Genomic DNA, 22,367 nt, shown 5'->3' on the forward strand with positions numbered 1-22,367 from the left:
TTTTCATGAGAAAAGGTAAAGAAACTCAAAATTGATTCCAGAAATAGGGATTAGATCCACATAAACAAATGTGAAGTTACCAGTTTTGTGAGAAGAAGCTGATGCATTTTTAAGCACCATTATTTCCTATGTCTTTGTCTCCTAACTTAAATCCCTAGATAAATTCAAAATATAAATCATATAGTAGAAATTAGATGACTTGAGGTCAATGTTTAAAAAAGATTAGATCAGTTCTATTATCTCAGTATATCCAACGTTATATTAACTACAAATTTTTAATATAAGGAGTCATATAACTTTATAATGTAAGAAAAAATGTGGTATCAGTAGCATTCGAAGAGCTGCATTTACTATGAAGTGTCTTGGTCATGTCTGCCATTTATCACAAACCTCATTCCATCTTCATCAGAAACAAAATTACTTTTCATTTTCTTTCTTCATATTGGTCTGTGCTTAGTAGAAAGAGTATCAGTAGCATCAACATAAATTAAAACAAAATATATGTAAATTTTGTTTGTTCATTCATTCCTCATCTCAGCCCCTCAGAACTGCTTATGATGATGACAATGATAGTAAAATTGAGCCAATTCTGAGAACCATAAATTTACATTTCTTCCATACATGCTATAAGATGGAAAACAAAGCTGGGAAGTTCAACCACTTTGACAAAGAATTGTAGATATTTGTAAGATTTAAAATCCAAAGACATTGTGAAGCTTATGTATGCAGTAGAGAAGCTTAGACTACCTATAGGGATGCCTAAGAGGCACTTCTGAAGTACCTCTTTTGTTGCTCAGATGTGGCCTCTCTCTCTCTAAGTCCAGCAATGCAAGTGAAATCATTGCTCACCCCCCCTACATGGGACACGACATCCAGGGATGAAAGCCTCCCTGGCAACGTGGGAGATGACACCCAGGGATAAGTATGGCCCTGGCACCGTGGGATCAACAATGCCATCCTGACCAAAAGGGGGAAAAAAAGTGAAACTAATAAAGTATCAGTGGCTGAGAGAGTTCAAATAGAGTGGAAAGGCTACTCTGGAGGTTGGTCTTACACAAGCTTCAGTTAGACATTGCTACCTATCATAATCTGCCAACCCCCAAGCAGGACCATTCCTGCCAATTCTAAATACCTAGGACATTATATAAGATTCTACAAAGGTTCCAAACACCAGAAAGCTACGACCTCCAGATGGGTCCATGGACCACATAAGTCCTAAAATGCTGAGGGCCAGCCTTTCCAGAATATCAACTAGTTCCATCCCCTTATCCCATATTATTGACAGCTCCTTCCAACATGAGAAAGTTAGAATGGGTATTGCCCAAATAACCTTAAAAAGTGGGAGGAAGATCAAAGGTGATGGTGGAGTTATGCGGAGAAGTTAGGATTTAACAAACAAGTATGATTCCTGAATCGGTATATTGATATTTTTTAGTCTCCAGTACCTTAGAGCAGCTAGAAATAAAAACCTAAAACTGTGGAATTGTAACCCATACCAAACTTTGAAATCCCTTCTACAACTAATTGTTGCAACATATTTTGAAATGTATTGCTTTTTTGTATATATGTTATTTTACAAAAAAAAATAAAAAATGAAAAAAGAGGAGGAAGAGTAAAAGTAGATAAGATTTAACAAATTAATATGACTGCTGAATCAATAATATTGATATTTCTTTTGGTCTCTAGTGTCTTGGAGCAGCTATAAGAAAAAAATGAAAAATAATGGAACTACAACCCATACCAAACTTTAAAATCTGTTGTACAACTACTTTGTTAAAATGTACTCTGAAATTTATTGCTTTTTTGTATATATATTATTTTTCACAATTAAAAAAAAATGTTCAAAAAATCCCAAAATAAAAGTTTTTGGACTCATGAAGATCTTTAGCCAGTATGATACAACAAAGGAAATGGATTTTTAAAGCAACAGTGAAAAAAGAAAACCTTTTTCAACAACATTTATTTTATACCACCCACATGTAACTATGTGAGAGACGCATTTTTAAAGTTGAAATGATTGAAACACTAGAGGGCAGATTAAAATGACAAATCAGACCAGGGGCAGGTAAGGGTCAAACCTTTCTTCTTTCGTATTTAGTTCATAAAATTGTATCTATCTAGACTAACATTACAAGGTGGTTCCAATCTGTAGCTCAGATCCTTGAACATTCAGGTTTCCAGGCTCAAAGACCCTCAGATTTGAAACATTGTCTTTGAGCTCTAGAGTCTTCAAATGGCACCTCTGAAAATGAGTGAGAAAAATCTAAGGAACAAATAGGGAAGGGCACTATCAAGGGGTGAAGGAGGATTTAAGCTCAAAACACAGAACAGCTAGAGACATCCTAAAGTTAACAGTTGAATTCATAGTAAATGGACTATTGTATTCAAATGAAGTTTGCATGCCATCTGCCTTTGAAGTCATTTAAATTAATTTTCATGGCTCTTATGGAACAGAGAGGACCTTTCTAGTTCAGTATAGTCTATTTCCTTTCTACTATCAATAACTAATTACATTTAATTATTAAGACTGTGGTTACCTTTTCTTCCCAAGTATTCTAAATCACTTCTCAAAGGATAAGGTGACTTTCTTTTTCTTCTTTAGTATATTGAAGTTATAGTCATATGACTTCAGGGTAGATACTACTGATGCTATTATTTTAGTTTGATGTGTAACAATAATGCCATCTAAAAGCTACAATTAACCAAGAGAGCAGTATTTTTGGAACAGCAGGCAGTATAAAAGTGCTTTGTGAATATTAACATATTCTCGCAAATTAGTTTGCACTCATTATCATAAGCAATTACTTACTGTTTAGATGCAGCTCGTATTAAATTGGCAAGCAATTTGCAAGAATTAAAACATAAGATAGAGCGCTCTTACTGAGACATATGATGATACCAGGTTCACAGACTATGTACTAAACATGATTACACATTGAACATATTTGGCATTAAAATAGTAGTTGGTTAGCTATATGGAATTTTAATGCAATATCATTTTATAACCCTTGTTCGGACACCATCAATAGAATTATGCATATCAGACACCGAGAGGCATTTTAAAAACAGCCTGAGGAGAGGGTGGGAAGGCTTTGTTTTCTGAGAATGTACTAGTTGTCAGTTTTACTAAATTTCGGTGCTTCAATAACCCATTGCTGGCAGTGCAAGGGCAGCTCAGTGGTAGAATTCTCTCCTACCATGTGGCAGACCCAGGTAGAACCTGCACTGTCCCCCCAAAATAAATAAATAACCCATTGTTATTGAGCTATTTGGTGCTATCCATGTCTCCTCTTTCATGAAGTCTCTTTTATCTTGATCATTCTCGCCTGGATCATTCTCTGTGAGGAGAATGCTGATGGTCACCATTATCCGGTTTACTTTCTTTATAACAGAACTTTTAAGCTTTAGCTGGGCATACAGCTATGTGACTAGATTCTACATTCTCACTCTTTGCAGCTTGGCAGGACCACGTGACTAAGTTCCGACCAATAATACAAGGGTAAAAATGTGTCATTCTTCCAGTTCAGACTTGGGAATTCACCCGCAACTCTCTCTTCCATTTCTCTTTTTCTCCTTAATAAGGGATGACAAAAACAGAGCCAACTGTCTTAGACGCAGAGATGGAAGCCATGGGTTAAAAATGGCCCTGTCCTAGCTTGGAATCACTTACCCTGAACTATTATATAAGCAAAACACAATCTTACATTTTCTTCACATCTGTTTATTTTGGAGTCTCATTTCTACAGCAATAGATGTTTAGATATCTTTAAAAAAAATTTCCATTATTTTGTTATCCTCATGATAATCAAGTAAATGTGATAGAGAAGCTAAAATTATCACTATTTTCAATATTTGAAAGAAATTAGTGCTCACAGAAGTATAAGGATTTGTCCATGTCACAAAATGTGAAAATTTTCCTATCAAACACCTCCCAGTTTTTTTATATAAATCTGACGTTACTCACCCAGGTGGATTCAATGGAAGGTCATAGGTTTTCATGCATTTACCCCATTACTCAATTCTTTTTTAATAAAAACAAACTGGCATGCATTTGCAAAGCACAGCCAAAGGTGTTGCCTGGGACCATGCAGCAAAGTCAAATTAACTGACCTAAACTGGCCAACTACCCCATGATCCATAATCACATAATTCTCCCTTCTAAACTAACCAGCCACAGTAAGAGCGACACTATCCCAGTGGAATTAGAAGGAGGAACGTGCTTCTTCATCTGAGATTCATTTCATCATTGTCAGAGAAAAATCTCACTTCTACACAGTAAGTAAAAAATTCTCAATGGGAAGCTTAGTAATAACAAATTTGGATACATTTTGTTTGGAGGTATCTTTATGCACTAATCACAACGTTAAATAAAGTTTGATAGCAACACTGCGAGGAAGAGTCTCCCAGAATGAATTTCAGGACAGACAACTACGGCAAAGCAGTAAGTATCCTGTCTTCATTTCCTGAGAACAGTGACAGTGAAAACAATATATTATTTGTAAACAAATATATAACTACCAAAACAGAACAAATTTGACCTACTAGGATTCCATTTATATTAACTTTATATTGGTTTGTCTTTACAAGCAATATTCTAAATTGAGGATAAGAACTAGTTTTTTGTAGATTCCTCAGAACCTATCACTTGGTACTTCATAGATATCTAAAGCATTTGACATGGTGAATCTAAGAAAATATATAATATCAAAACTATTTGGATGATATCTTCATTTTCATTTGATGTTTTAGAATCACACATCTCTGTACTATAGACATAACAAAAGACTTGTTAATGGAAAGTTGGATCACAAAGAAAATTATAATGTGTTAAAATCTGTACATCAACATTTCCCAATGTCTTAGAAAGAACTATAATTTAGAAAATACGATCGGAGTGCTACAAATTGAGAGTACTGAGAAAAAAGACTATTGAGTTTGTTTGTTGTTTTTTTTTTACTATTATTACTACTTTTATTTCTTTTTTCTATATTAACATTTTATATCTTTTTCTGTTGTGTTGCTAGTTCCTCTAAACCGATGCAAATGTACTAAGAAACGATGATCATGCATCTATGTGATGATGTTAAGAATTACTGAGTGCATATGTAGAACGGTATGATTTCTAAATGCTGTGCTAATTTCTTTTTTTTTTCTTTCCGTTAATTAAAAAATTTAAAAAAAGAAAAAAAATCTAGTAAAATTATTTTTTTCTTTTCAAATTTCAAATGTGGAATAAAACAAAAAGTCATAATTTTCTATTGGCCTACATACTGTATCATATGTTAGGATGGAGTATCTATTGTGTATATTCACATAACCATATACATTTAAACACTTTTCTTTCTCTCAATTTTAATGAGTGCATACTTACAAATGATATAGAATTAAGACTATATATGAATATATCTCAGGAAAGAAAATAAAGGGCTACGTTCTCTCATCAGAAAAAGTGAGATTTGAATAACTGATACTCACTAAGGTATTAAAACAGCAAAGGAAAACAAATGAAAAGCCAAAGAAAAACTCTTCCCTTGCAGAATGGCCTTTTGGTGCTACTAATTCAAGCTTTCAATACCAAAATAACCAAGCTCTAAATCAAAGAAAATTTCTGAATCTGGGTATCTACCTCTTATGTAAATAAATATATAAAATAATTGCAAAGGAGTATTTTAAAGGCATGATAATGAAACTTTTTTTTCCCAGATGATGTTATTTTTTTTACCAGTAACACAAAAATCCCTCATACTGACAGATTTTCAACTATTTGGTATTCTTCTTCCATATTAATATTTGTAAGAGACATTTAATTCCATATTCATTTATCATGCTCTTATCTATCTGGTAAATACCATTTTGAGATGCTATATTATACACATTCTATATTATACATTTTAGGTATAGATTGCCAAATAGCACAATCAATATTCCTTTCAACCCCACTAACTATATGAAATCATAAACCTGTATGGTCTACATCCTTGAGTCAGCTGTATGGAATGGATTCAGAATCAGAAATGACAACTTCCATTGTAATTATACAGGACATTCACCAATAAGCTAATCAAATGTTTTCAAGCTCAAGGAAAGGTGATAGCATGCTGTGATAGGTGTGCTAGGAAATACACAAAACAAAGCCCCATCCACAAATAGATAGCCTTGTCACTCACCCTGGAGAAACTAGTGAACATGCCTAGGGCACAGAAGTCTTTTTTCTTATCCTCATCCTATATACTCCCAAGATTTGCTGCTCATACTCTTCCCAGATCAACAAGGCTCATGCTAAGGGGGATGGGGTGTATAACAAAGCAATAAAGAGAGCCATGTAAAGGAATTTCAGTGGGTAAATACTATCAGTTTTGAGTTTTAGCAAGGTAATCATGGCTTTTATGTGGAAAATGTAATGGATGGGAAGAAACTGAGGCAAAGAGGCCCATCAGAGGTTATTTCACAAAAAAAGAGGAATAAACTTTTAATAATCTAAACTAAGATAGTTTTACTATGGGGATGCAGAGAAATAGATGGATGTGTGAAACATAAAGAATTCAATATAGTAGGAACTTTGATGATTGATTGGATGTGGGGCGGGAAAGAGGGAGAAATCGAAGCTCACTCTTAAGTTTTTGACTTTATGGGAATGGAAGCTATGTCATTCACAGAGAAAGGAAACATCAGAGGAGGCACAGAATGGGCTAGGAATATATTGAGCTTGTTATGTTGAATTCATTCATCTCTTTCAGGTAAGAATATTGTAGCATTTTTACAGACCTGTAATTCTTTCCACACTAATGTGTATATAGATGTTTTTCAATGTCCTGTTAATCAATCAAACATGTAAGTTTAAAGGGATATTTAAATGAAAGCTGTCAGTGCTTTTTCCTAAAATATTTTTTGCAAGATCATAAGTCATGCACACAAAACTAACTTGGATCTCCTCATCTTCTTTAAATATTCTCCAAATGCAGTATTTAACTTTTAATAAGACCTTTCCATGAACCCCACCTGAATTCGCGATCACATTTATCATATAAACATTTGCAATGTTTGTTTTCTTCCAATAATTTTAAGAAATTGATTTATGGAAAATATTGAACTGTAATATATTTCCCCAGCATGTCTTTTGCTAGATTGCTACTGGGTTTTCTGCATATAATTGCTTGGCTAACTCTTTGTGCCTAGTTGATAAACTTCTTATGCTCATTAAGATTTTATCAATCTTTTTCTGCATGAAGACGTCTTTATTATGATAGGGATTGTTGATTTACCATTTATGCTGCACAGGTGGGAAACAGGGCTATGATAATGGCTGAGCCTAGTGTCAAATCCCTGTATCTGTAGGTAAAGTTGGATTATCTGCATTTCTTGCACTTTTCAATAATGGAAGGTGAGAGGGAGTAATGGAATCTACCACTATGGGAAAGCATGTTGTGTACTCTATTAACTCTGCTGACTCTAAATACAAAATATTTGAAAGTCTTTCCCTGAAGAACAAATCTAGGTAGACATTCAATATCATAACTATGACTTTCAACTAGGCTCTCAGTCTCCTAAAATATAGTAGGCATGGCTAACCATAGCCCATATGATGTCTTCAAAGCAAATTAGAAAAAGGCAAATCTTCCTTGAAACTCTTTAATTCCACCTTTTGAGAAAATGTCATAGTATATTGATTTTATCAGAAAAAACATTGCTTGCTATTTCCTAGAATATTATCATATTAAACATGTAACTCTAGAGGGACAACTATATGAATAGAATAACTTTCACAAGTGCACAACCCATACAAGCAGACACAGCAGCTATTTAGTGAGACATGGGAAACATCAGGGTTTGGCTTAAGAGGGAAATTCAGCTCATCTTGGATGGACCCTACTGCTCTGTAAAATACAACAAAACTCCTCATGTGAAGAGAAATGCAAGAGATGCAGAAAAGACCCAGAATTCCTACTCAACAACTATTTTAGTTTGCTAAAGCTGCTGGAATTAATATGCCCAAAATGGATTGGTTTTTATAAAGGAAATTTATTAAATTATAAGTTAAACTTCTAAGACTATGAAAGAAGGCATCAACAAGAAGATATCTTCACTCAAGAAGGGCCTATTGAGTCCAGGGTTTCCCTGTCACATAGGAAGGCCCATGATGACGTCTGCTATCCTTCTCTCCAGGCTTCTGGTTTCAAATGGCTCTTCAGCATCTTCAAGCACCTGTGTCTGTGTTGGCTCTGAGCGTGCTCTATGTTTCTACCTTTTATTCTATTTGTATAAGGCTCCAGAAAAAGGATTAAAATCCACCTTGAATAGGCAGGGTCACATCTCTATCTAATCAAAAGATCCCACCCACAACTGGGTGGCTCACATGTCCACGGAAACAACCTACTCAAAAGGTCCCATGCATACAATACGACTGCCCCCACAAGATTGGATTAGAATTGCAAGAACATAGATACCTGTTCTTTCTGGGCGTACATAACAGTTTCAAACCAGCACAACCACTTTATTTCATGCATAGCAAAGAGCAGTGGCAGAAAGAAGTTCAAACTTTTTCATGGAAAGAAGCAATTTTACACAGTTGAAATAAGATCAGTCCCAGACCTAACCTGTAAAGAAATCCCTGTAAAGACAATATTAGAGTAGTGCTAACCCAAAGGTATGAAAATCTAAACCACAGCAGCAGCCTAAGCCATGTATTTGGAGCACAGTATTCAGCAAGACAAAATTGTTACTTGAAAAAATGAGACACTGAGTATCCTTGGGAGACCAAGTCACTTCCCCTATTCCTCTATGGCATTTCCACAGAACAGATTTCATTTTGAGGCAGGTTAAACTTGGGGGCCAAGTGGGACTATATTGTTAATGAATTCTGTATGTGTTCTTGTTTTCAAATGGAAAAAAACAAAAAACAAAAAACTCAAAGATTTGATGGATTGAATTTTTCTTTTATTAAAAATTTTTTTTAAACATAAGAACATACAAACACAAACATTCTTACCATATGATCATACCATACTTGGTATGTAATCAATAACTCATAATATCATCACATAGTTCATATTCATCACCATGATAATTTCTTAGAATATTTGCATCAGTTCAAAAAAAGAAATAAAAAGAAAAAAGAAAAAAAATTCACACACGCAATACCCCTTATCCCTCTCTCTCACTGATTGCTAATATTTCCATCTACCCAATATATTTTAGCCTTTGTTTTCCCTTTTTTTTCTATACTCCTTATTCCTCCCTTTCATTGATCACTAGCATTTCAATCTACTAAATTTATTTCAAGATTTGTTCCCCCTATTATTTATTTATTTTTAATCCATATGACTTACTCTTCTGTCCATACTGTAGATGAAAGAAGCATCAGACAAGGTTTTCACAATCACACAGTCACATTGCGAAAGCTGTATCATTATGCAATCATTTTCAAGAAACATGGCTATTAGAACACAGCTCTACATTTTCAGGCACTTTCCTCCAGCCTCTCCAATATACCTTAACTAATGAGGTGATATCTATATAATCCATAAAAATAACCCTAGGATAACCTCTTGACTCTGTTTGAAATCTCTCAGCCATTGACACTCTTTATTTTGTCTCATTTCTCTCTTCTCCCTTTTGGTCAAGAAATTTTTCTCAATCCCTTGATGCTGAGTCTAGGATTTCTGTCCCACATTGCCAGGAAGGTTTACACCCCTGGGAGTCATGTCCCATGTAGAGATGGGGATGGCAGTGAGTTTGTTTGTCATTGTTGGCTGAGAGAGAGAGGCCACATCAGCTTTGTCCCTAAAATTTATTTCAGGACCTGGTAGAAACAATCAAACTGCTAATTAAACTGTTAACTCTTTATTCTACTGTGGAAAGCTTTGAACATTTATGTTCCAGAAGCCACTTCTACTGTGAAGCCTGAAGAACACAGATTTTCCACAGATATCCAAGGGAGTTAGACATGTTTGTCTAAGCCGAATTTGGTCCTGAAAATGAAGTCACATGTACCAATTTTCATAATATTTAATGATTTTTCCAGACTTTGTTTAGCAAATGTATGTAACAAGGGAAGCCTCCAATGTAAACCTAAGAGGTTCATTTTACCTGGAGTTAATTTGAAAGATGTCAAAATGAAAGTTCCTCCCTGACTCTGGAAAGCAGCAAGATTATTTTCTAGCTGATGAAGTTGACACAGAACAAAGTACCAGCTAAGATGAAGGAAATGTGCTGAAGTCCAGACGCTTCCAGAGATTTAGTTGCAAGGCATAAATATGCTCTAAGAGACAGTAATGTCCCTCAGGTTATTGTCTAAAAGAAATACATGTGCTAAACTTTAAAATAAACAACAACAACAACAAAAAGCAGCATATTAAATCCCAAAGAGCTTCCTTTTATTTTTGGAAATATATACTAAAATTTGTATTCAAAAAGGTAAAAACATTTTTCTTTTTTTTTTCACATAAATCAGATCTTTTATTTCCCTCACCAAATTGTGCCCTTTGAATTAATAAATTCTTCCTGTTCTATATGAAAATGAGGGAAAATATTTCAAATGAACACAGTTTAAAAGCCATCATAGAATGTGATGTGTGATATTTTTTAAATCAAGAAATATGGATTTGTTCCTAATGCATTGCTCGGTGACTTTGCCAAAGTTGTTGAATCTATCCTAAATCTTTATTTTCTTCTTCTCAAAATAACGGGGTTGTGCCAGGCAAACTCCATGGTCATTTCCAGCTCGATCAACTCTATTCTTTGAGTTTTAAATTATCACTCCACTAAAGCTGGCATTCACCTTGAACTGGATCCCAGTGTGTACAGCATTGTCCAGTTAACATAAGCATAAAGCAGAAGATCATATTTATAAGTGACATGGTAGCAGATAGCATGTGATGGTTTCTCTGGATGGATAATTTGTTTCTTTCCTTTTTTGACTTTAAACAATAATTGTTTTACTTTACTTAATATTCATAGAAAAGTTTTATTATATTTTATAGCAGTGAAATAATTGTGTAGATGATATTCTACACGTAATAATTCTATGATCATGAAAAATTACAATATACAGAAGAAAATGAACAGTGTTTGCTGGGCACTGTAAGCATTTAGTGTTTTTATTTCCTGAAAGCATTATATCCTACACGATTGGTAGAGTAACTCCGCCCTAAATCAATACAATGCAATATCCACAGAAATGAGAGTACAAATGAGTTCCAGATTTATTAAAAGGTAATTACCAATTACTCAGGTCTTCTCAGTCTAAAATCTATAATTACTGCAGTTACTACTAAAAAGGCTGGATTAAATTGCATTAAGCAAAATCCACCCTGGCTGATTTGTTTTGTGAAAACATGTTAAGATAATTCCTACTTAGAAGAGCAGAATCATTCCAAGCTGGAATTATCATCAGCCTTGGTAGGTTCTGTTGTCACAAATATGACTCAGAACTAGAAAGGGATTCATTATCCTATTCCAGCAGTCAATTTGGGTGTAAAAATACTAGGAAAAGTGAAAGCCTATGTGGTATAGGTGTAGCTATACTGGTATCATTTTCCATATCGGCCTAGCTAAGAAAGAAAAATGGGTATCAACTCAGTGGCTCTAAACTCATTCCTACGTTAAGGTATTCCCAAAAGTGTTCCCCAAGACCATAGCCATTTGGTTGCATTTTTTGTTTGATTATGAGTTTTTTGTTTGTTTGATTTAGTTTTGGGGTAAAGAATTTAAAGTCTGTTGTAGACACCCTGTTAAAGCATCACTGTGCTCATTCCCTGGTGGATTAATAGCACCTTTTGAAATGCCATTAAACCTTTCACACCACAGGGCAGAAAACCATGTTCTCTTCTGAGTTACAAGACAATTCCCTACACACTGGCTGAATTTCATTTATCATGCTGACTTTTCTTTCAAGCACTGGTTGGAGGCTAACTGGCAATAAGAGGATCATTTTTACTAAGGGCGGAGGGGAGGGGCACAAATGACCTGTCCAAAGTCACAAAGATAATAAGCAGCAAAAACACAGAAAACCTTTTACTGTTTTATTCCTGCTTTTAAAAGACCGCTTTTCACCCACTGTCCCATATTAAAGCAATGAAAAATAATACATTTATTGTAAAATGGAAGCTTGTGTGTACCCAACAATTGATGAATGAATGCGTACATTTTTATAATGGCTTTAAGACTATTTCTACTGTTCATCTATCAGAGGATTCCAAATGAAACAAATCATTATAATGATGACCTGTTCTGACTCTTCATACATATAATGAAAATCATTTGGAACATTCATATGTTATACAAAATAGGTTGAATTTTAGTTTTTGGTTAAAATTTGTTGTAGAAATTGTAAAAAAAAAAAAAAATGCAGAAATCAGTTAACCCATTCCTGTGAGTGTAGACCCATCATAAGTAGGATCTTTTTGTAATTAGGAACTTACGATGTGACTCCCCCCCACCCCCCATTCAGGGTGGCTCTCAATACTCTGACTGGAGCTGTCTATAAGAGAATGAAATTCATTCATTCTCTCTATAGGAAGAGAGAGAAAGCCAAGGAAGCAAGAAGCTGGAAGCACTGAAACCCTAGAAGAAAAGGGAGAGATAGCTGATGCCACCATGTGCCTTGCCCATGTGACAAAAGAATACAGCATTCCAGAGAGCCTGTCTTCGGGGAAAAAGCATCTCCTGATAATGCCTTGATTTGGATTTTTTTTTTTCCAACCCTGAAATTGTAAACTTGTAAGCCAATAAATTTCCACTGAGGTCAATGGCCAGTAACTGCGCTCATCTTTCTCAAGTTCAAGATTACACGGACCTTTACGATTTGATGAACTTGGTCTGTTGAGTGAAGCTTTCAACCTGCTATATTTCTTCTAATGTCCTAAAATGGCTTGTGTGGGAAATTAGTTCTACCCTACCCAGTAGGGCAATTATAAAAACAGAACAGATTTATCAAGTAAGGCTAATACAGCAGTAAGGTGTACATTTAAACCAGTTTTCCAACAGTAAGATTTGGTTTATATCTTTTCCTTAAAGAAAAAGGATGAAAAAAACTCCCTAGTGATTTAAAAAGAAAGATAGAATCAGCTTCAATCCAACACACACACATACATAGTACAAACAGAATAGATAACATTGTATAATAGTCAGTAGGTCTCCAGAGATCCATTAACATTGCATATCTGAGGAAACTAGCCACTCCTTCAAAAAAGGGAAGCATTTTCAAAGCAAGGTCTAAGAAGAAGCGAATGACAAAATAATCATCTTGAAAGAAGGTAAATTACAGTTAGACAAGTAGAGGAATAAAGAGGAAATATCAGGCATTTCCATCAGCAGAAAGAGGAAATGAACAGTAAAAAAAATAAACTAGTAATAATAAATCAATGCAAACAGGTCATTGTGGAGGAGATTGTCATGTATTCCAGCACAAGGATGACTTCTCTAAGTGTCATGGTGAAATGGAGAAACTCCCCTAGAACATTTTTACAGTAAAGCAATCTTCTAATTTTCTTAGCAGATTTTGAGTGTTATGTACATATGGTGAGATAAACATTGAAGATAAATTTCAGGAAAACGCTCTCTTGAAGCCCCTGCTTTTGGAGATAAGAAGTGAGACCAAGACCATGGGTTATCTCTCATATTAAAGCTACACATCTCTTTTCTTTGGAATAATCCTACCACCAGCAAAAGTTTTTCCAACTGTTTACAAAATTAAGCCTGGGGAACTAACTCTTCTCAAAAAAGAAAAAAAGAAGAATTTCAACAATTAGTAAATTGTAGCAACAAAGCCCTTAATATGATTATACATATTCTTAGAGGAAACATTTCCAGACTGATGTTATCCAAAAAATCGCCTGGGAAGAAAATTCCATCCATTATAACCCTGGAGTCCTATAAAACAGTGACATGTGCAGGACAGATTTTTTTCAAACCTATTTGATATGTATGGACTTATAACTATTGTCACACAAAGACAACAGAAACTTCTCTTGCATTCCTGGGGAATTTATTCTAGCGAAAGGGTAACTCACCAATTCTAGGTCTCCTTATATTAAGGGCAAATCCACCCTTTGGTAGAAAACAATGAAAAGCAACATGCTCTCTGATCTGAAATTGAATTCTTAGAAACTAGAAAGTTTCTAGTAAGTCTAGACAATCAGAAAAGAGCAGTTATTTTCTGTGAGATTAAACCTCTCAATATATGCTGTACGCACACCATCAGAAGAGACTAATCCAGAGGCTTACTATGAAGGAGGATTCAGTGACTACACTGCCAATCTTCAATTCAAAGCACTAATATGAATAAACCATGCACAGTCTGCATAGTTTTATTAATTACAACATGAGTTAGTCTCTGGAAAGAATGCGTATGGATTTCCATGAGCCAAGACTCCTCATTTCTGACTCACTGTTAGGAAACTCCTTCCAACAGCAATTAGCAGAAAAGGGAAAATGATAGGAACCAAAAGCAAGAAATAGCACAATTCACTAGGAACCCCTTTTTTTATTTTATTCTACAGGGACGAATCACTGCCACAGTTAAAATAACTGGAAAACATTAAAAGGTAATTTCACAGCAGTGTATCCAAATGTTAAGGAATTTTCTTAATGAAAATGTAGAAAATATTCTATTTCCATAAAATATTCAGACTTTATTTATAAAAACAGGAGTGACAGTTGGGTACGATGCTGGGGGGGGTCACCTTTCCTACATAATCTGTCCTCTGCACCATGCTCATCCATACTTTAAAAAAAGCATCTCACTCAGGAGTCACAGAAGCTAACATTCCATATTCTAAATAATTTGACCTAAATCTTGCCTACTGTTAGTTTCCTCGAATGTAAGAGAGGGAGCAAGTTAAGGCTAGGATCTGGTCACATAAAGAGGTCTGAGAGCCAATTTTGAATGCTCTGACTCCACAGTTTTTCCAAGAACTACCCTGGAATGGACAGTGATGGTCCAATATAGCGAAATGGGAATGACAATAAAAGACCTACAATTACCACAAAATCAAGAGGAAGGGAGCAAAATCAAGGTTGGAGCTCTGAAGGTGAGATAACCCAGACAAAATAAAAATTTTCTAGAAGAATCCAAGGTAGATTAATGAACGAAAGAAAGGGCAACTCACCAATTCTAGGTCTCCTTATATTAGCAAAAGGACAACTCACCAATTTAGTGAAAGGGCAACTCATCAATTCTAGATCTCCTTATATTAAGGGCAAATCCACCCTTTGGTAGAAAACAATGAAAAGCAACATGCTCTCTGATCTGATGTTGAATTTCTAGAAACTATCAAGTTCCTAGTAAGTCTAGACAATCAGAAAAGCATATGTGATGACAAGAAAAGGAAAAGGCAACTTAGCTGCCACTGATATTGGCCAAGGTGAATTCTGACCTTGTCCACTTTTCCATCTTGTTTGTCTTTTCTTAATATTGCTTTACCTAATAGACTCTCCCCTGGTATTAATGAGTCAATTGTGATAGAGAAAGTTGATAGACACAAAAGGGCATGTTTGTTATTTAAGTAAGACTAAAAAGAGCTAAAGTCCATTAGCTTATATCAAAATTACTTGGATAAATGAATAGGGAGAGCATTACTTGTTTTTCCTAATTTTAGAAAACTGATGGAATACTCAGCTTAATCTCTGTGTATGGCAAGCACAGCTACCTAGGGAATTAGTTACTTGCTTTGTTGACACCTTATGATCATGCTTCTTAAAACAAGTCCCAAAGCAATCTTTTATATAGATCCACTGCTATTCTGTTTTTCAGAGGCTAATGTGCTCTGCAAGTATATCATTAAAAAAGATGAAAAATCAGTTGTTTCTTTGTTTAAATAAAGAAGCAGATGGAGAAAGATAGGAAAGGTACAGAAAAGAGCAGTTTAAGTGTAAATACAAATTAGTCCCACTCTCTGACTTTGTCACTATCTTTGACCAATGGCAAACCAATTTCTTTGTTTCTGCATTTTGAAGAAAGTAAATTCATTCTTCTTTTTCACAAAAATACTGGGTTAAATATTTTAGTATATGTCCTTGAAAAAGGAAAATGTAAAGATCAAAAGGGAAATAACATTATTATTATTGCAAACTCATTTCCTTAAAGTAAAGAGGAGGCATTCCTTATCTAATTCTCAATTTTCACTTGAAACATAAACATTCTGGATGGTTCCAAAATTAAAAGAATAAAACAGTAAGAAAATCAACACTTTAAGTTCAGAAGGAGGAAGGTGCTTGTATTCAAAAGGGTACATGTTAGGGAGCTTTCCTAAATGAATTACCATAACATTAACATAATCTGATACATGGTTTAATGACAATTAATCAAGAAATACATATCAAATACCCATATCATATCAGACTTTAAAGGGAATAAAGAAAAGCTTAAACACTGATTACATAAGAGCCATAATCCAGAATGAGCCAAATTAGAGCTGACAGACATATAAACAATACTTTCATTTTTAAAGCACTTTATAAATCTTAAAATGTTTCACATAGGTCACTTCTTTTAACAGACATAATTGAGAATATGTGTTTGAAAATCACAGAAATCCAAAGGTAGAAGTAACCCAAATTTTCCATGAATCTAACCCTGAGATGACATTTAAAAGACAAGTTGAATGTGGATAGTAAAGAGAGAAGAGAACTAGGGGATAACTAAAAATTGCATCGGTCTTTAATTGTCATATGCATAAACCTCACTATTTCCTATGGGTACAAACATAAATTGTCACATTGTCCTTAGGTTTAGTAATCCACATACAAGTGACCTGAAGAGCATTTACTGAATTAGCTAGTGGGAAAGATTTGTCCTCCTGTATCTGTCTTCATCATTAATAGGTCACTTTACAAAATAGCTGGAGAGTTCAGGGAACAGCCTATGGCTATGCAACATAATTGAGCTCACAGTCTCAGGGAGTCAATCCCTTCATTTAAGGTTCATTAACCCAGGTTCCAAGGATCCCAGGGGATGATTCCTTCCTATTCTGAATCCCCATAGCACACATCACCCAGACAATGTCTGTAGCATAACTTTAGCACTTCAAGTGAAATATTGTCTGTGAGCTCTTTGTCCTCCAATTGGTTCATGTTATCTTTGTCTTGCCTCCCAATTAAGTCCCTAAACTCCTTGCAGACAGGAACTATGTCACTGATTCTTTATCTAGGCCACATAGCTTCCAGCAAAATACGTGACATAGCATAGGTGCATAATCAGTGTCTGTTTTGTGCCTCCCTGTCCCAAATGCTGCTACATATTTATGTTGAAGAAATGATGTCTAGAGCCTGCATATAGACTCAAAGGCAAATACAATTTCCTATGGTTTCTGATCACCAGTTGAAAGCTGATTAATTTGGTAATCATGACAGGCTAGATTTGGAAAAGCTAGCAAAGGTCATTTAGTCCTAAACCCGTGTTTTATATGTAAGGAAATGGGCTCCGAGAGGGAGGGGATTTGTCTACAATCACAGCTAATCTTGTGGGAGAAGAAAAACAACAAAAAATTAGCATATGTTGTGAACTGTCTACTCCTCTGTTTTCCTTTTGCTGTATTATTTCCACCAGATATCCAGTAAAATAAAATATTTTGCTGTACAAAAAGGAAAACAAGTACTTTGCAGTGTGGCCTCCTCTGCATAACTTAATAAAATGAAGTGATTTAATAAGATGTTTACCAAGGATACTCAAAATAATCTTTTGTTAGTTTTAATCTTAACTTGAAGAAAAGAATGAACATTCTATACCATATTTCCTGCTATCTATTGATTTAGTATTTTGAATTTTCTCTTCTGGACTAGGTAGTCATTGATTATATACATTACCCTCCATGTTTTCTCTCTTCTCGACTTGCTCTTATAGTCTCAACCTCTTTAAATGGACTTATATTTCCCATTTAAGCTACTTACCCTTATCAAAACCCCTTTTATCTCATGCTCCTTCTTTTCTCATCTTATAGTTTGTGCAGCATGTATTTTACCTAATAAAACTTTCACTCTATTTTCCTTGTCAACACAATCTAATGAATATAATGCTTGACTGAAAATGAGATGTGGCTTTCATCTCTCTCACCCTGTGTCTAGAAATACAAATATGCAAATCAATTCAGTTTTCTTTGTTTTGTTTCTTCTCTCTATAAAGTAGGAATATTATTCTTTTTACTTAGTTTCCTTCAAAGAGCTTTACCTCTATTTTTTAAAGGGAAATGAAATCTGGCAATTAAAACCTAGCTGCCAATAATGGAAGGGATGACAATTAAATTTAAATAAAGATGACAGATTACCACATACTTTTCCTTGGAAGCAAATTCCATTTTCCTGACTAAAGAGTCAGGATACCAGATTTAGTGACCGTACCAGAGAGGACAAGAGGGATTCTGGCTCTGAGGTGTTAGATACCACTGGATTAAACCTTAGGGAGGACTTTAGATTCAATACAATTATGACTTAGATACAATATTAAAGTTCCAGTATGAATGCCCTCTCCTGACCATCATTCACCAGATTTAGTCACTGGTTTGAGGGAGTTGGGTTGTTCGCAGGGGAGAATGTTCTAGTGAACAGAGCAGTAGCTTACATCCTATGTGGGCCAAGCCACCTTCTCCGGGCATCAGAGACTTTAGTGGCAGCCTGGCAGGAGCTGCTGGGTGCATCTCAGTGCAATCATGCATCTTGCCCTTTAATAGGGGTTTTACTCATCATCTTAAAACCATCTTTAAAAATATTAAAGCAAAAATATGACCACTCATGTAAAGTATAAAAGCAGGTATAGAACAATATATACTCTATCTCTCAACTTGGAATTTAAATAACTGCTTGTGTCTATGTATTTACTTACTTACACATATTCATTTTTTCTTTTTCGTTTTATTTTTCTTGTTTACATATATTCATCTTTAAAAGACTGTAAACACATAAATCAAAATGTAACAACAATTATATCTGGCCAATGGACTTATAGGTGATTTTAATTTTCTTTTTTCTTTTATTTTATGTCACAATATTGTCTATATAGTTTTTAATAAGCATGCCTTAATTTCATAACAAGGAAACATCCAATAAATACATACTTTAAAAATAAAGACATTCCTTCTACAGCTGTCAAATTCCTGCCGTGTTTCAACCAGTTCTTAAGTTCTCCAATAAGATTTGACTAAATACACTTTTAAAACTGTAAATTTAGATTAATGCATTTTGAAGAAAATAACTTGCAGCATGTAGGAATCAGAGGTTCTGCCAAAGTCAAATTTAACACTCAGCCTTAAACAATGGGGAAGGTCCACTTTAGGAAAAGCACTTCTTTTCTTTAAAGCTCATCCTTGTTCTTTATTTTTCACTGCACAAAGAGTGTATAGAGGCAGATTTCAAATTCAATTCATTGGACATACAAGAAGTAATTTTTTTTTATCGTAGAAGGGCCAGTTTCTACAATGATAAGGATCCCTATGTTTCCTGTGTTTCTTACTCATGTCTCACAGAACATTCCCATTTCTGCCTTAGGAAAGTCTTATTTCAAGGTACAAATAAAGAGGACTTAGGAAAGATGTGTGAGAGTCCCAGATGTCATACAGATGTCAGATGGACGTGGTAAAAACAGACTAGTGAACAAATGAGATGTTTGTTGGTCATCATCAGTCCCTTATTTTATATGGCAAGATTAGATCCTACCAGTAAATGCAGCATACATGTGGTAAAAGCAAACATAAACATATAAAACTTCAATAATTATAGATACATATAATCAGTGACTAGACTGAGATTTGCTATTTCTAGAAAAAACTATTTGAGTGGTGTGAAAATTTGCTTATTTTTGTAGCACTGCTGTTTGTATTTAGATTCTTCTAAAATATTCAGAAAGTATGTAAAACCTGAGATATTTGACAATTAAATTATTTTTCTCCAGCAAAAGTAAAAGGCAGCTCAGTTCATCATAACTCAAAACCTTCAGAATTTGAATTCCAAAATAGAAATATTTTTCTCATCGTAATTCAGTTTATGGATCCCAGAAAATTATGATAGAGAAGCAGAGTCTACATTTATATATAAACACTATATAACTTTTGATTTTATAAATAATTGTCTTTTAAACAGTCATTTGTGTGTATGCATGTGAATATATATATACTGATATATATAATAGCATACTTACATTGAGATATTGTACATGCAAACAATTATTTGTGAATACTAAAAAGTGTTGCACATACATATTTTAATTCAGCAGTATGATAACCACCACTGGAACAAAACACAAAAATACCAATATATTGCAATTAACTGTTAAGCTAGCTGAATGAAATCACCTTTCAAAAGTCTGATAATTATATTCAGCTTCAAATAATGTAATGCAGTAAAATTAAATATAAATAAGGACGATTTAAATAAAGACTATCATGCACTTTTCCTATGAGTTATTTGCCTGTTTATAGAGGATTATAAGCACTATTCAGTGTAAGAAAAATTGGTGATAATTGCTTCATTCTTCTCTTTCCCTCCTAACATCCAAATGGTCACTTGTGGTCACTCAAAATTCCTTTTTTATAATTGGTGTGGAATAAGTAGAGGATAGTTCAGGCACTATTTTAACTTAGAGGATATTTTAATTTTAGTAAAATTCTATTCTATTTTCTTCAAGCTTACTCAAAATGGTGCTTTCTCTCTAAACCATCAATGTGTTAAAATATATTAGGACGTCTTGAAACCCAATGAGGACAAGTGACACATCTGAATTAGGTTTTATAGTTTACTATCTTGCAAACACACAGCTCCAGCTATATTTTTTGGCATATAGTGGGATTTCAATAAACACATACAGATTAATGGAGAGACCTTTTCATAGGTATTACATTTATTTTACGTTATTATAATTACATAAATTACTACATGGCATTTGTGCTGCTTTGAAACTGTTATGTACCCCAGGAAAGCCATGTTCTTTTGGTCTAATCTTGTGCAGGCAGAACCACTGTTGAGTGGGACCTTTGATTAGTTGCCTCCATGAAGATGTGACTCAGCCCATTCAGGGTGAGTCTTAGTCAGCTTACCGGGAACCCTTTAAGGCAGCCGAGAGGGTTTAGAGAAGCTAAGAATTAAGATGCCTCAGGAGCAGTCAGAAGGACCCACAGGAGCTGACAGAGCCATTTTGTAAACCAAGTCAGGAGAGAAAGGCCAGCAGATATCACCAAGTGCCTTCCTATGTGACAGAGGAACTCTCGATATGATTTGCTTTTCTTGAGTGAAGATGTCCTCTTGTTGATGCCTTAAATTGGACATTTCCTCGGCCTTAGAACTATACGTTTGCAACCTAATAAATTCCCATTGTAAAAGCCAATCCATTTGTAGTGTATTGCATTCCAGCAGCATTAGCAAACTGAAAACAGCATTGCTAAAAAATACATAAAGCTTGGATGTGCTAATGAAAGATGGTAGAACAATGGCTCTTTTCCCCCCCATTTCTTCCTCTCAACCAAATTTTTTAAAAAAGACAGTAAAAAGAGAAAAGAATTATATCTCTAATAAACCTAGGAAATAACTAACCTATGAAGAAGTGCTACCGATTGTCCTGAAAGTTGAACCTAGGTAAAGGATGAAGGCACTAGGGCAGGCAGCTCTGTAGATAATCTACGTGCAATCCAAGTCCCTCAAAGATAAGTCACACAACCCAACAGGCCAAAGTGCTTTGAAAAAGAATAGATATGATGAGAACTAGCTGCAGGAGGCTCACTGAACTGAATCAAGAAACAGGCACACTGTTTTGCATGAAGCAGATTACAGATACAGTAATGTGGTGGGGAAAGTGGGTTAAATAAACTCTGTAATTGTTCACCTTGGCCAGCTTAAGAGAAGTAAATACTATCACCAAAGCAACAACCCTAACACATCAGGAGTTCACTGTGAAGCCGTTAAATATATGCCATCCAGGACAGGCGATTTAGCCACAAGGACAGGGGAGTTGGTATATATAACGTGAAAAAACATTAAATGAAAATACAGCTTTCCTAGTTGGCCACCCTTGTGCTTCTCCATGTTATCATTCAACAAAAGTCGACTGAAAAAGAGGCCCAGAGACCCCAAGGGAAAACGAGAACTTGAGAAAAGGGACCAAGCAACGTGTCAAAAAAGTTATAAATGAAGCATAAACACCAGAGAAGTTCCTCTATACTTTAAACTATGGACACTCAAGTCTTCATGAAATCAAAGGAAATCCTCTGAAATAAAAGCTTAAAGAAGAGATGAAGGAAACAAAAATAGGCTAGAAAAGAAAAAAAAAAAATGAATTATGACTGAAATAAAGTCCACTTTAGAAGTAGAAATTAACAATGAATTCTTCCTCTCTCAAAATGGAGACTCAAGGGATACAGCTTTAAGGTGATATTGTTCCCCCAAATACA

The 22,367-nt window shown here is 34.8% G+C and overlaps 1 protein-coding gene across 21 annotated transcripts in view; it reads right to left on the reverse strand.

The window, feature by feature from the left end:
* The window catches only part of NRXN1 (neurexin 1), a 1,149,661-nt gene that overhangs the window by 327,378 nt on the left and 799,916 nt on the right, over positions 1-22,367 (reverse strand). The window contains exon 2 of one of the 21 annotated variants that reach the window (XM_077134206.1): positions 18,819-18,880. The exons of the other annotated variants lie outside the window; for them this stretch is intronic. Within the exon in view, the coding sequence (XP_076990321.1) occupies positions 18,819-18,828 (10 nt within the window). The 5' untranslated portion in view covers positions 18,829-18,880. The remainder of the gene's footprint in view (positions 1-18,818; positions 18,881-22,367) is intronic. 21 annotated transcript variants of the gene reach the window in all.

This window comes from Tamandua tetradactyla, chromosome 17, assembly GCF_023851605.1.
Source record: "Tamandua tetradactyla isolate mTamTet1 chromosome 17, mTamTet1.pri, whole genome shotgun sequence".
Lineage (NCBI taxonomy): Eukaryota > Metazoa > Chordata > Mammalia > Pilosa > Myrmecophagidae > Tamandua > Tamandua tetradactyla.